The 15459-nt window shown below is 37.0% G+C and overlaps 1 protein-coding gene across 6 annotated transcripts in view; it reads left to right on the forward strand.

Annotated features, from left to right (window-relative positions):
- Positions 1-4287, forward strand: part of grip2b (glutamate receptor interacting protein 2b) — a 298078-nt gene extending 293791 nt beyond the window's left edge. For all 6 annotated transcript variants that reach the window (XM_088636696.1, XM_088636698.1, XM_088636699.1 and 3 more), the window contains one exon: positions 1075-4287. In XM_088636696.1, coding sequence (XP_088492822.1) covers positions 1075-1275 — 201 coding nt within the window. In that variant the 3' untranslated portion in view covers positions 1276-4287. The remainder of the gene's footprint in view (positions 1-1074) is intronic.
- Positions 4288-15459: the final 11172 nt, after the last annotated feature.

Raw genomic sequence — 15459 nt, forward strand, 5'->3', positions numbered from 1 at the left:
TGTACGGATAGAAGTCCCAATACATTGTATACATTATAGCTTAGGAAATCCAGGAAATTTCAGCATGTGTTAAGCTTTCACAATATTTATTTAAATGTGGTTCAGCCTAATCAGATCCATATTCATATCAAATGTGACCTCTGTTTCCAATTTCCTCAATTGCTTTATCTTAATTATGATCTGGAGGAAATAAAAAATATTTAGTAACTTCAAACCAAAGACGAAAAATATGGATCTGCTTAGCTTAAGCTGTATTTAATAAGATCCAGTTCTATAAAATACATATTTGAAAGCCCATATTGGCAAGAAAAAAGACAGCCCATTCAAAATAAAATGTGAATGTTCAATAAACATTCTGATTGTTTGTGGATTCAACAATTAAAAGTTGACAAACTCTAACAACATCACAAACTCAAATAGAAGTGATGTTAATTCTAGCCAGCTGCATGGACTTATTGAACTCCAGTAGCAGGATCACCTTACCAGAGCTTCATCTTCAGAAAGTCAAAGGGAAGGAATCAATTTGATACTCTTTAACTACATATACATAAACTATGATAATGTCTGATACTGTATAATAACACATTAAATAAATGTAGATAATTTTTGTTGTTTTTTTGGTATCTTGATCTGGGAAAAGCTAGACAACAAATTAAAAATCCACAGGAATGCTTACAAAATATAAAACTGGGCTTTTGTGCCTCATCCAATAACCAAGGCTTCTGTTATGAGTACAGGTTGGAACAGTGAGTCCAGAGATCTCTGGTTTTAGTCTGTTCTGATTTCCTATTGGAATAGACTAAAACCAGAGGTATTGGGTATTATTGGTTTTCTGAGCAACATGGCCTTTGTGGCTGTCCTTGTGACTTTCAGTGTAAAAGTACTGTATGTCAGACTTCCTTGGACATTTTCCTTCTCATCTGAATGGTGAGATTTGAGATTTCAGAAGTGCTATAGAAAAAAGCATTAGATAGCGTCCGTCCTGTTAAAGAGTGACACAACGGACCATAGCTGAAAATAAGTCCTTAGGCGACTTAGAAAATTAACACTGCGCTGTGATTTTGGTCCCCAAAGGTGAACCATGTCCGCACAAGGGACTTCGACTGTTGCCTGGCCGTGCCTCTGATCACGGAGGCGGGTGACAAACTCGAGCTGGTGATCAGCCGAAACCCTTTGGCTCAGTCCACACACATGCAGGGGGAAGAAGATTCTGGGGAACTACAGGGCAAGCACTCCGGGAACAGGGAAAACAAGACCAGCACAATGGACCTCTGAAAAGAGTTCAGGAAAAGCACTTCACTTCCTACTGGACTTCCCTGCTGCTGGCAGAGAAAGGTTCCTTTTTGCGTTTCTTTGTTTGTTTGTTGTTTTTCCCTCAGCACGTAACTTTCTACTGTGTAGTCTCACACTTCAAAAAAGAGTCTTGATCCTGGAATCCTATTATTCTCCCAAATTACTTTGGCAAGAAGCGCTGCACTGCAGCCAACAAAAGCACACAGCATAAAGAGCAAGCGAGCACCAAACATGCAAGAGAGAACCTGCCTTTAATAAATTTGGAGCCAAAAGTTAAAAACAACAGGTACTGCCTGACTCAAAAGTTTTCTTTCCCTTAAAAGTTCTGTTTTGGTTGAGGTCAGGAGATGTTTTGGTTGAGGTTTCAATGATTTTCCTTTAACTTTATTCCCCTTAGGGCATCTTTGGATATGCTCTTTGGTGTTTTGTCATTGATTCTATTGCACATCAAGCAAAGCAGGAATTTCACTTCACAGAATAAATAAATGTTAGAAACTGAGGACAAAAACATATTTTTCCTTAGGTTTCCAGATCTTTCCACTTTCCTGTTCCCTTTATTCATATTAACATTTAGAATGCCACTCTCCCCTGATTACCGTTACCCATTATATCACTACTTCAATCAGTACTGCACAGCTCTTTGTAGTTCTTTGTAGTTGTATTTTGTGTTGGTGTTTCATGACTGAAACTCCTCATTTTGTGCACTGTAGTGTTCGCTATTCCCCACTCTTTCCCTTGGCTTCTTTTAATTTATTCTGTACCACCAATCTTCAGTACGAGACTGATCATACACCTTTGATGTCACAGGAGTATAGTCTCTGTCCTGGTTCTTCCCCTTTTCATTTGGTATTACAGAAGATGGTTTGATTGATTTATGACCTCATCCATTTTTTCCTTCACGTTTTATGAAGAGAAATGATCACTGCTCTCCTGTGTTAAACAATGAACATGGGGCCACTTCACCAATATCTCTACTTTTCCATTGCATTAATCGTTGAATTCTTAAGCTTCGCCTGTAGATGGTGGTACAGTTTTCCATATGTTGTTTTATGTTTTATTTTTAATATACAGTACATAACCACTTCAGGAAGCAAACTGAGGTAAGCAAAACTGCTTTGAAAAATGACTTCTCTGAGCACAGTTTTAGCACACAGTTTTGTTTTCACATTCTTGTTCACAATCAGTGGACTCTTATAAATGGACTTTGCACATGCAACAAAATGTTAGTTCTCTTCCAGTACTTTTGTTTTCTTTCTTACAGGAACCATCTGCTACTTTCATTGTATGTAGCATGCGTGCTTTTTACCACATATGGTGCTGCAATTTTGTAACTTTTTCAATGTATTATGTACTGTACATATAAAATGCCATTCCTTTTCTTATTTGTTGTGCTTTTGATGTTTGTGTAATTTGTCAGTCTGCAGTTTTTACCATGTGTCAGGATTAAAGGTAACTAGAGTTTAAAGCCTTATGACTATGTGACCTATACAAATAAGATAAGGCTAAACAAACAGTTTTGGAGTAATTCTTCTTTTGTTTGTTTACTGGCAGAGTTTTTAAGAGGGGGGCCTTTATTGACAGATGATTGCACTGGTGAAAGTGACCCCAGCAGTCTATTATCCATTAACTTTCTATTCCATTTTTAAAATCCCATAGAGCTATTGTTATTTACAGTATTTGTCAAGGAAGCAATTCATTTGCAAGCTGTTTTTATAGCTGCAGTCCATTGATTTTTTTCACTTTGCCCCATGTTCTAGAAAAAAACTGTTTTTCTTAAGCCAATTGATGGATATTTCAAGAGTGGAATCCTGACCAAAAGGCAGAATTTTTACCCTCACGAACTTTGTAGCTTGTAATAACAGACTGACCTTTTACACAGTGCCATAACAGAAAAAAAACTTAGACATCGAACTATCCAGGAAAAAGCAGTTCTAAAAAAAGCCACCTTAGTATTAGTAATTTGTTACCAGTAGGAGGAAAACTGTGGATGTTTTTAATGTATTTCCAATTGGTTTCTTTTCACTTTAATTGTGTTATAGGCCTTTTTGTGTAGTCTGGACATACTTGACCACACTATTTTCTATTTTTGACACTGTATTTCATTTACTTCCATTCATGCTGCCAAATAACTAAATAGAATTATCGGTGGATTAGTAAGTATGATCTGCCTGCCCTCGGGTCTCTTTGTGTCCTTGCTGAAACGCACAAGAAAGATCTTTTTACCATAAAATAGAAAGCTGCTTTTGTTCCCTCAGATTTTTGAGAATGCTGAACAGAACACAATCTGTTTCGTTCAGATGTAAACTTGCTAAGAGCTTTCTCTCAGTGTTCTGTCAGAATGCTCTTTTTCTGCCTCTGGAATCTTTTTAAGCTCTTACGTAATTGCTCAAATCCGCAACAAAATCAGATCCTTTAAAAACGGCCCAGATCAGTTTCTATTTGTAAGGATGCATTTCTGTTTCATTTAAATTATAGGCTCTGACACAAAGCCGAGCTGAGTGATAAGTTGACTGCGTATTTTTAATTCACTAGAGATGAAGTATTGTTTTTACCTAGAACCTTTGGTATTTTTTAAGTGTTCAGTACCTGATCTGTTGTATGTAAGTATATTAATGTGCCATAATATTTGACACCGAAAGGTATTGCTAAATGTTTTATATGCAATATTCTAAGGAAGCCTGGAGTCATGCTTCTGGTTTTTACTCAAGCGTTTTAAGGCTTTAAATTTGCCTCTTTGTTTCCATCCCTATGCATTTTGAATGATATGTATGCATTAATATTAATGTGTATTTTTAAATGTGTAATATTAAAGATGTATTCTCTGTATAGTATTTTTATATGAGATTTTCTTCGCTGATGTATCTAAGCACAATATTGGAAGCTTGATGGATTCAGAACTATTTTGGTCTGGCTGGATGCAACTGTAAATATTCTTTATTAAAGAGGGACTGTAATGATTACTTCCTTTTTTTATAAATAAAAGACATAAATTAACATGTTGCTTTGCTTTCTGTAGGAGGGATCCTGTAGTTTGTTTTCCTGCTACTAATACTTCAAATATATTAAGAAGATGTCTTTTCCATGGCAGCAAGTCCTGTTGTAGAGAGTATTTATATAGGTTGAAAAAAAACAAAAATATTAATCCTGTGTGTGCTGTATATAAAAAAAAACTATTTTCCTATAGAACAATTATGACACCTGTCATATACTGTATGGCTTCTCTGTGATCTACAATTTTGCATGTACAACTTTTCAACACCTGCAACACCTTTAAAATTATCTACTATTTTGCATTTACAGAAGTAAAATCTGTGTACGACCAGTGGAGGGATTGTAATAAATTACCTTAACAGGGCAGTTACCAAAAACCCTATCTTGAAATTCCTCTATTACCAACACTATGCTACAGAATCTGATACAAATTCGTAATTCAGGTAGATACAGATGAGGCATTTACTCACATGCTGTGTTACTCACATACTGTACTGTATGGATTTGCCATCTGCATTTGTGTATATTTTGTATATTTTTATTCAATCAGTCCAGATTCTTGTGCCTAATCGGTAATGGGCTTTCTGAAGTCCCTTGGCTAAAGAACAACCAGCAAACAAGCTACAACCAGCAGATGTTGTGCCACACAACATGAAGACCACACAGTGTTCCATTTCAGAGAGGTGAGGCATAAGCATATTAATCTTGAGCTTTGTTTGAGAAATATTGAAAAGCTGCTTTGTCTGTAAATTGATTAAACACAACATATTTTGAAATATTTCCACGGTGTATAAGTTGGCCTGAAGGAATTTTTTAATTCACTTCTCCATTTTCAAATAACCTTGCCCTCTGTTTCATTGGATAATGCTTGCTATATAGTACATGGCACTGAGTCTCTTCTGACAATCTTTTTGAAATATGATCCAATCCCTGGCCTGAAAATAATTCTGTCCATTCTGTAGCTGTGGTTTTTGCAGTTAATGAAGAGATGGACTTCTTTTCTGCACCTGCTCAGAGTCAAAATCTGTTTATAAGATTCAGCTTGCTTATTTCCATCGCATCACAGATCAGCATTTGACCGTATGTCTAGGAAGGATAAACTCCCAGCTAAAGCCAAGTGAGGAATCCATTTATCTTTTAAACATACTGTACTGTTCAAGCACTACCTATTGTATAAGGATCTGAAATGTCATTCTGTTGAAGTTTCTAATTTGATTCTAGATTCCAATTTTAAAATCAAAGTGAGCAAACAAAACACAACATACAATGTTGTACTGTTCCAGTTTCTATTCTTTTTCTTGAGAAGTGTTTGTAGCAGCGACATTTCTAAGTGTAATTTTTCTTTTCTTAGGAATGTTTTGTACCTGTTGTAACTCCATTTTCCTGAAGACTTGTACTGTACATCTGACAAGCAGGTATTGATCGTGCATCAAATCAGAATTTATTAATTTTATTGTGTTGACTCTGAAAAACTGAAATGCTTACTTAATGCAAAATGCATTTTCATCTGAGGCCCCAGGACAATTTTTGTAAGACATTTTTTGTGGAAGTACAGTAATTAGCAAAGCCACAAATTCTGCAAACTACAGTAAATAGAATTTTGAATTGAGGCCTGGTGTGTCAGGTTAAGAAGTTATATTTACTTTTATACAATGACCTTTTTAATATGATTATTCTTGACTGGTGCAAAGTATAGCAAAGAGTTTTCTGGGTTGTGCACTAACAATTTTAGAGGCCTTTAAATTGGCAATGTGTTGAACTGATCAATGTAGTACAGTATTTCGTGAGTCCTTGAAATTACTGTATACTCAGACTTAACTTCCATTCCTACCTATTGTTATACAGCCTCCAAGACATACTGGAGCATATGGAAACATTTGAAAATAAGAGCCTGATTTAAATAAGCAGAGTTTGTGCCGCTTGTATTCTATGCAAGGAAAGACCACAAAACAGGTTTGAGAGAAAGAGCTAACACTGTAGTTCTACAGAACCTGAAGTCTGCAAAAATGGAGTACTGTATGCCTGCCCCTGTTTATCTCCCCAAACAAGGCAATAGCTTTGAGTGAGAAAGATTTTCTCTGCTGTAGGACAGGCCCCCACTCACTTAAGCCCATCAGATCGCTGAGTCCTTCTTCTCCTATGCTCTGTTAATCCCAGGGCTGCTGCTGCTCCTGCAGGTACAAGACTGTAACCACAAACACCCAAACTGTCACTTGCACACAGACAAGGGAGGAGAACAAATACAGGCAAGGAGCACAAGAACAATAGTAAACTAAGAACTATACCTGTATGTACATGTACTGTATATACAACAAAGTCTGTTTCTATGTCTTCAGGACTCATACCATATTATAGTCATTAGTACTTACTTAATTTTGTATATTTGCCTGAACTTGAAGTGTTGTGGTTACCAAGAACAGTTTTACTTCTGATCTTAACCCTTGATTAGCTACTGAATTATGCCTATGATCTCTGACTTACTGTATAGAACATAATGCTACAAATGTTTTTGCTGACAACACGTACTGTTGTCACGTAATCTGACTCTAGCTTGGGATCATTAGTCCTGACCTAGTTTGAGTGCATTTTAAATAGACACCTGCTATATGTGACGTCAAAAATAACTGTAGAGGTAGGTGACATCTCAGAAATAACTGAAAGATGGGAAAAACATTATCAGGAATAGACACCGTGCAATAAGTGGAAGTATTTGTCTATGATTCCAATACATTGGTTATGCTCGCTCAAACACCCATTCATGGTAATAACATACGGTGACCTATATAACTCCCTGTAACACTGCTGGAACTTTGGACACTGTGGGGGATGCACCTTGTGTGTGTTTCTCACTGTGTTCTCAAGAAATGACCTTTTTCATCACGAATTAAAACTCATCTCAGACCTTCACTGAACTCTGCATCCTTTCATCACTAATGCTGCGTTGTTCAGTAAGAATTCTTAGCATTTTGTTTTCTAAACAGTTTCTAGTGTCATCATCTGAACCTTATTTTGGGACCACATTTGTACTGATTTGACTCAAAAATGTTTGCCTTAAGCATTTGGAAGACCTGCAGTCACTCTCAGTAATAGGTTAGATAGTGTCATGCTGCAAGCTTGAGACAATTTCCTGAAACTAAAGTAAAAGCATGAACAGTATTTGTAGGAAGCCAAAATCAACACATTACATCAAACATTTGTATACTGTTTTATTATTACAGGAAACAACTTGTTGTATTTACAGAGAGACCTAAAACAGAAAAAAAATGTGAACATATCTTTCCCATGTGAAGAGGTTTTGTAACTGCTACTTTGAAGTGCTGTCTGGTCTGGAAAGAAGCTTGTGATTTTTACTGGATTATAATTCAGTCTTTTATCAAATGTTTTGAAAGTCAGACTTTCTCGCCTGAACCCAATGTTGCAGCACCTAAAGCCGGGACTTGATTATAAGGTTACTAATGTGAGGAGACCATTCAGCTCATGTACAGTAGCTTAAACACTATTTAGTGATGATGCACCAGAGAGGAGAGCAAAAATACAGAAGAAAATCACACACTTTATTGAATATGGGTGAATTCTAGAAAATGAGAGACAAGGGAGAAAATCCTGACACCCCATTTTTCCAAAAACCCAAAGGTTTTGAGAGGATGGAAGATTCCAAAGCAAAGTATCATAAGTGCAACCTTATTTATGGACTAAGTGCAACCTTAGTCCATATCACCCTGCAACTCACAACTGGCAACCCACTGAAGCTAAGCAGGTGTGAGCCTGGTCAGTACCTGGATGGGAGACCTCCTGGGAAAAACTAAGGTTGCTGCTGGAAGAGGTGTTAGTGGGGCCAGCAGGGGGTGCTCACCCTGTGGTCCATGTGGGTCCTAATGCCCCAGTATAGTGATGGGGACACTATACTGTTAACAGGCGCCGTCCTTCGGATGAGACGTAAAACCGAGGTCCTGACTCTCTGTGGTCATTAAAAATCCCAGGGCGCTTCTCGAAAAGAGTAGGGGTGTAACCCCGGTGTCCTGGCCAAATTTCCAATTGGCCCTTACCAATCATGGCCTCCTAATAATCCCCTTCTATGAATTGGCTACATTACTCTGCTCTCCTCCCCACTGATAGCTGATGTGTGGTGAGCGTTCTGGCGCACTATGGCTGCCGTCGCATCATCCAGGTGGATGCTGCACATTGGTGGTGGTGGAGGGGAGTCCCCATTACCTGTAAAGCGCTTTGAGTGGAGTGTCCAGAAAAGCGCTATATAAGCGCTTATATAGTGTAAGCAATTATTATTATTATTATTATAAGTGTCTGCTACACTTTTTTCCAAACCAAGGAGATATAGTTTCCTTGGTTCTCAGAAACTGCTACGCTCCTGACAGTACCCACAGAACCTTCTGGAACATTATAATCATGCATTCAATCAATCCAGTGATTCCCATCTCTGCTCCATTTTATCGAAGCCATGTTTATAAAGTCAAGTACTTCCTACCTAATCCCCCAACCTCGCTCTTATTTGTGCAACTGTTTAGAAAAAATGGAAAGAGTAGAAAATTCAGCCAGAAAAATCCATGTTCAACAAAATCGTTTATTGACACTTTGGACACTGGGTTTTCTTTGCAATTCTACATAAAGCTCGTTCCTCCGAATGAAGAATCTTATGACGCATACAGTACTGTATTGCTGTATGTGCCATACTACCAGAAGATAGCAGCTTCCCTCAGTCAAATCATCCAGTAAAGAACTCCAGTCTGCAATATAAGACACCGCAAGACAAAACATTTCAAGCTGCTGCCTCATACTGTACAGTACCATCTAAATTGTCACCTGAACGCCATGATCATGATCAAAATACAACCACTCAGCATGTCAGTGCAGCTCACCTTCAACTAATCAAGCACATGTACTGTCCAGCATGGCATCTGAATTACTCTGAACCCTGCTTTGATTAATCTTGCATGTTAAAACATTTTCATTCCCAGGTTATATTTCATCACGTTACATTTACATCACTTGACGCTTAAAAACAGCATTTGCACCTCACTGAAATCATACTGGTCCAATTCATCTTCAGTGACCACATCATACAGTCGTATGGGCACAATTTTGTGGACTTTAACATTCGCCTACATTAAAGGCTTTAAATAAGCTAGCAGCCCTGTAAACCTTTAAGAGGCAATTCCTGTGACGATGTTTAAGATATGGTTGGGAATAGAACTATCAGCTCCAATGGCCTCAATCACTTCATGGATTCCCATGGAGGATTGTATTTTATTTAAGCCAATTAGACTTTAGTCAATTAGATTTTCGTTTCATTCTTTTCTTCTTCCAAGTGCAGGATTATTTCCCTTTTAATGGACCCAATCATTTGAAAACATTTTAATAGCTTTAGAAGAATTTCTTTTCACTAATGGGTTTTAGCCCTTTGCCTGTCTGCCCTGTTCTACTAGGAATATTCATACTCTTGAGATGGGTGACTTAGGGGACCTGGTACAGGTTTGAAAAATTCTTCAAAACACAACCCAAAATCACAAAATCAACCCAGCCGACTTCTTCAGAATGAAAAGTGAAACAAGAACTAGAAGATACAAGTGGACATTAATTACAAATGCATTATATTTAAAGGGTTTTGTGAATACTTTCCTCATGAAATGGCCCTATGAGATCCCCAGATCTATTAACTACTAAATACCAAATGGGTTAGATGAGCCAAATGAGCCAGATGTTACAAATTCTTGTAACTTATGTTCTTATGATATCTTTGAACATGTCATGTACACACTTCAGAAACTGAGGGAGACATGTTTTCTTATTCTATGAAGGCCCCTTTTACACCTATGGGGTACGTAAAGACATTACTCTTTCACCCAGAGGCAGGTAAAATTATTTCCAAAGTCAAATCTTTCTTTTTTTTTTTTAATTTGTTGTATGATGTCTTGGGTTTTGAAAAAAAATGGCAAAATGGCTTCAAAAGTACAAGTATGAGGAGTGTATCAAATAGAAGAGGATATCTCCAATTCCTACTCTTTCCACATACTGTATTGCCAACATAAACCTTCTCATCTAACATGTGAGTGCTTTTGACATTCTATCTTCAAGAAAAAAAACTCTTGTGCCATTGGTTTCAGTTCTTATTTAGTTCAAGAAATTAATTTAACTTCCACGAACAGTTTAACACGCTTAAAATAGGATATGCTACCTTTCTTCCAACAAATTTGTTGCTTACTTCTCTGCTTTACTTATTTCTTCTGCTGCAAACTTAACACTTCTGCCCACCCCTGAACTATTGGAGCTACTGTAGAATATTTTTAAACAGAACCCCACAGTTCTCCAGACAATAATGTGAGCATTGTATGTCTGTATTCTGCTACGTCCATCCTTACACTTGATCACATTAAAATGGAAAATAATCTTCCCACTCAAATAGCAGCATGACTGACTCATTTACTGGATTTGAAAAGAAAAACAACACCCCCAAGGCCTGACTCTGATTAAGCCAAACACTACCTCTCATCTTCAGACATAGCAGACTTTGCTCACTCAAACATCACTGCACCACTGTGGCATTATTCAGTTTTGCAACAGATTGATGACTTTTTATTTAATATGCAACTTGCTTATTCATTTTTCCCAGCATCTTACAGTACATACAATTCATTCTAAGGATTTTCACCTGTTTGCGATTACTGCTTGTAAACAACACAATGACAAACTTACAGGACCCAACTAGATATTAAAATCGTTAACTGCATCATCTGCTTTCCCTTACATCATATCCTCCTAACACATGTGGAAGGAAACCTGCACTTTGTAGAGGGCTGGGTGTGCTACGATTTATACAAGTTTCACAGAAGTTAAAATACTGCATAACCATTAGCTTCCTTTATTTAGATAACCTATATTTCATCATTGAACTATATTACAAACCTCCTTTACCATGTACAGTAGCAGCAAAGTGAATGTTTTGCTTTATTTTTTTAATCCATTGTGTAATGCCATTTGTGTCACAGGTTTTAAAATCTCTACTATATAACCACACTGCCAATTCTTCTTTCTTCACAATCACAAAAGGTTTGAAGGTCCTTCCAATTCAACTGGAACACAAACTTCAATCTTGCATCTTTATGATAAATGTAGGTCTCTTTGCAAACATGATATACTGTACTTAACTGAAATATTAACAATCCTTACTTGGCTACAAAGAAATAACTCTATGTCCCCTGCTGACCTCTGAACTCCTGCTGTCGAAGACTACTGCACAATCTAAGCAAAAGCAGAAATCTCCTAGCCTAGATAGTATTCCACTAGTGTTACTGTTGGCACTGTGGGATCAACTTAGCACTTTAATACTGAATTTCATAGGCTTTTCCCTAGAGATTGGATCTTTTCATCCCATTCCTTCAGAAAAGGTGAAGATACATTTAGACCTGTTCAACAACTTTCCTTGTTGTAGAAGTCACTCATAAAACTGTTTGCAGACATTTCCTTCAAACATATAGACACATGTATGCATCATTGCACTCAGCAGAGACACTCCAGTGCTGGCCATTATTTCTTCTTGGATAATGCTTATAGTATACAGGCCAGCATTGCTCCCACTGACTAAGTTCTCCAAACTCCAGATTTCTGTCTTTGCTGTTGATACTGTACAGTAGATTTGTGTAGGTATGCTGTTATATTTTTAACATTTTCAGAATAAGTTAACATTTAACATTGTACAAAGCCATAAATGACATTTTAAAGTTCTGTACAGTGTATTACCATATACTTAAATATATGTGAAAAAGTTTACTGTGCATTATGTATACATTTCCTATGTCTTTATGTACAGTACAAGTTTATGTCATAAGAGATATTCACAGGTTTTACTTATTTTTGTTAACTAAGTCACCACCATTTTCCTGCAGATTTGTAAAAATAATATGCTTTAAGCAAAATAAATTTACTTTGGATAGATTGTATTCTATTACAAGTTAGTCACAGGCTCTCTTTACTGAGTAGTGACATGAGCTCCAGCGCATAATGTTAAACTCCAAAACAGAGTTACAGGTTTACTTACAGCATGGCAGTCAGAAAACAACAAACAACAAAGAGGAAGTCCTGAACCATGTTACAAGAACACACATCAACTTTAACCTTCCTCAGCCCCTGCGAGCAGGGTAAACTGAAAGAGGACTGTTTTATATACTGAAAGCTCCACCCCTTGTTACGCCTACGAGTGCTCTTAAAGTGCAACTTTCCTATTTCAGAAATTGTTTTGCATTTGAGATGGCGTCCCTAAAACGTATTATTGTTAAACAAGGAAGAGTTGATTACAAAAATATTAAAAATTATTATGATGTATGGTGATGAGATTCCAGTGTGAATGTGGGAATGGGGAGATCAGTTCCCTTCCACAACACAAGAGGGCGCTGTGAAAACATATCGGCAGGCATCAATTTACTGCTTCAAGTCTTTAGGCCTGAATCTGAGTGCGGTTTTGGCTAATAATGTAAGTGGGTGAAATTTAGTTGTAACCTACAGTAAATGTACCAAACAAACAAAACCACTTACAAGCATATTGCCCTTTTTTTCTCCAGTCTTGCGCTGAAGGTTATATATTCATAACATGTAAGTACGTGTTTTTTTCCCTTGTTATCTTTAAAGGTCAGTTCTAAGTACAGTGTAACTGAATATGCTGTGGGATGGGTGCACTACCTAGGATCTCCATTATCAATATGAACATACAGAACCTCCTCACATTGCTGTATTTTTATATGCCCCATCTGAACAAATTAGCTTTGTTGTTAATAAGGATTCCTTTGGGGGAACTTACAAGGCCTCAAATCCTTTGATGGCCTGGCTTTAATTTGAATATTGCTGTCCAGTTGGTGTTACAGTAATTTATACAGTATAAAGGATTCTGGTGCATCAATTTCATGCCACCTACGGTAAGTGAGATGGCGTTGCCTAAACCACTGGGACCGTTTATTTTGTATTGCAAACTCAAGGAAGATTTGGAACTAAATCCACTGCTTTCTTGACATTCCCCCCAAATTGTAATAAGCTGTGGTCAGTTTGTAATAATTTCTTCTTACCGACTTTTTCTCAGCCCTTCGTACAGTATGTCTATATTGTACAACAATAAAGATTCTTACTCTCCTTGGCATTTTGGAGGACAATTGCCTGTATCTGTTTCAGGATCTAGGTTGGAAGTAAACTCAGTTCTTGGAAGGCCTAATGTTTTCTGCTTTTTGTTTTCCACCCAAGCTCTCAGTTACATAGGGGTCTAATTGTTTCACTGCATAATTTCTAACCTTGCTCCAAAGTGTTTTATAGGTATTGTAACTGTACTATTAATTGATGGTTTGAGGTATCATCTAGAAAGGATCTTAAGAAACATCCCCCACTGTATGTACTGTATCTAAGTTCGACTGATTAAATTAACCAATAACTCAAATTGGAACACAAACCAGAAGACACTAGATCCTCCAGGAGTTAGACACCCTTGATCTCAGGGAATCTTACTTGTTTTTTTATTTTTATTTGATGTATCTCTAACCCCCCCACCACCACCACCACCCACCAAACAAGCATTTTGCACTTCTTCGAGAGCTTGATGTGTTTCAACAGCTGCAGCATAGGATCTAGCTGTTGCTCTTTACAGTTACATTTATTGATTTTGCAGCCCCTGTCTGCTCCAGCTCTTTGACAGTTTGCACGTTATAATCCATCTTCAGGCGCTGGTGTGTCCACATGCAGCAAGAACTCAACTTTGTGAGGCAGGATGAAGCTGAGATACTGGTTGCGTTCATTTCTAAATCATTGTGCTAGTGCAAAATATGTCAGCCTGGACAGATCCATTTTAATTTACAAAATCTCCCCCCTTTTAACTGTGTTCCATTGTTCTATATTTGCTTACTGTTTTTTATCTTAAATTAAAAATACAATTAATAAAAATAAATAATAAAGTAATAAAATTAAGATCTTTAAAATCATAGAAAATAAAAATTCCCCCCCCAAAAATCAGCTTCTCTAAAGAAAATGAATCTGTCCTTTTTCCTCAGATCTCTTCCTTGACCTTCTTACATGAACTGAAACCTGCAGCCCTTTATGATGAGCTAACATATGCTGTGGTGATGTCACTTACACAGTATGTATCTTCATGTAATGCGTATTAATTTAAGTATTGCAATGCTCTTTGCTTACCCTTGATTGTCCCAGTTTAGGTATAAATGTTTTGCAAGATGAGAACGATAGCATAGCCACTAAGTACAAATAAGGTTTTGTTTTTGGCATTATTTCACATACTGTACCTAAAACATTTTGAAATGTTATTTTCACTGAAGGGTAGTCACTCTTAACATCATGTCTTCACTGATGTGTAGATTTGAAGTCATTTGCGTCACCCTGGATAATAGTGATAATGGATGTCCTTGATTGCTCATCGTCCAACTGTTTAACCTGCAGTTTCTTCCTCCACGTCTGTAATTTAACCTCTGGCATAGTTATTCTTTTATCTCTTGCCTTAGGCCTTGATATTTTTAATAGATGAACCATTTATCTACTGCCAGATATTTCAGCTTACGATAGTTATGTTTAGTGTATGAATAGTACGTGCAATATTTAAATTTTTAGCAATCATCCAAACCCTGGGAAGTTTTTTTAATTTAGGATGTAGAGATTACCATTAATTCCACTTTAAAGGGAGGTATTCAATAGAAACAAATGCAGAAACACCTTCGTTATAGGGATCTGAACACCTTATTTATAAATATGCACTACATTATGATTAATGCACCCTTACTATATTTGCCAGTAGGTTTTAGATGGCTTTTAGATTGTTTCCATTAAGCGGGAAGGTCCATTAGGTAATCAAGTTTGTTTTGTTAGGTAAAAAGGAAACCTGAAAATCCATCAATTTTCCATTAACTACGATAAAAGTGCATGAAATCATGGTGGTTCCCTGTGAATCACAGCAGTCCTTGAAACCTGCTGTGTCTTCTGTTGTTCATTCCACTATCTTCTGATGATCTCATTGAGCTCACTGTTTGGTCAAATGGACCACTCTAACCCTTTCTTTAGAATTCCCATTTAAGAGAGATGTTCTCCTAAAGACCATTTGCAACTTTTTATAAAGCTTATTGGAAAAAATCTTTCATATATTTCCCCAACCCCGCCCGCAAAAGAAAAGACCACTGTGAC

The sequence above is a fragment of the Lepisosteus platostomus genome, chromosome 6 (genome assembly GCF_059453375.1).
Source record: "Lepisosteus platostomus isolate fLepPlt1 chromosome 6, fLepPlt1.hap1, whole genome shotgun sequence".
NCBI lineage: Eukaryota > Metazoa > Chordata > Actinopteri > Semionotiformes > Lepisosteidae > Lepisosteus > Lepisosteus platostomus.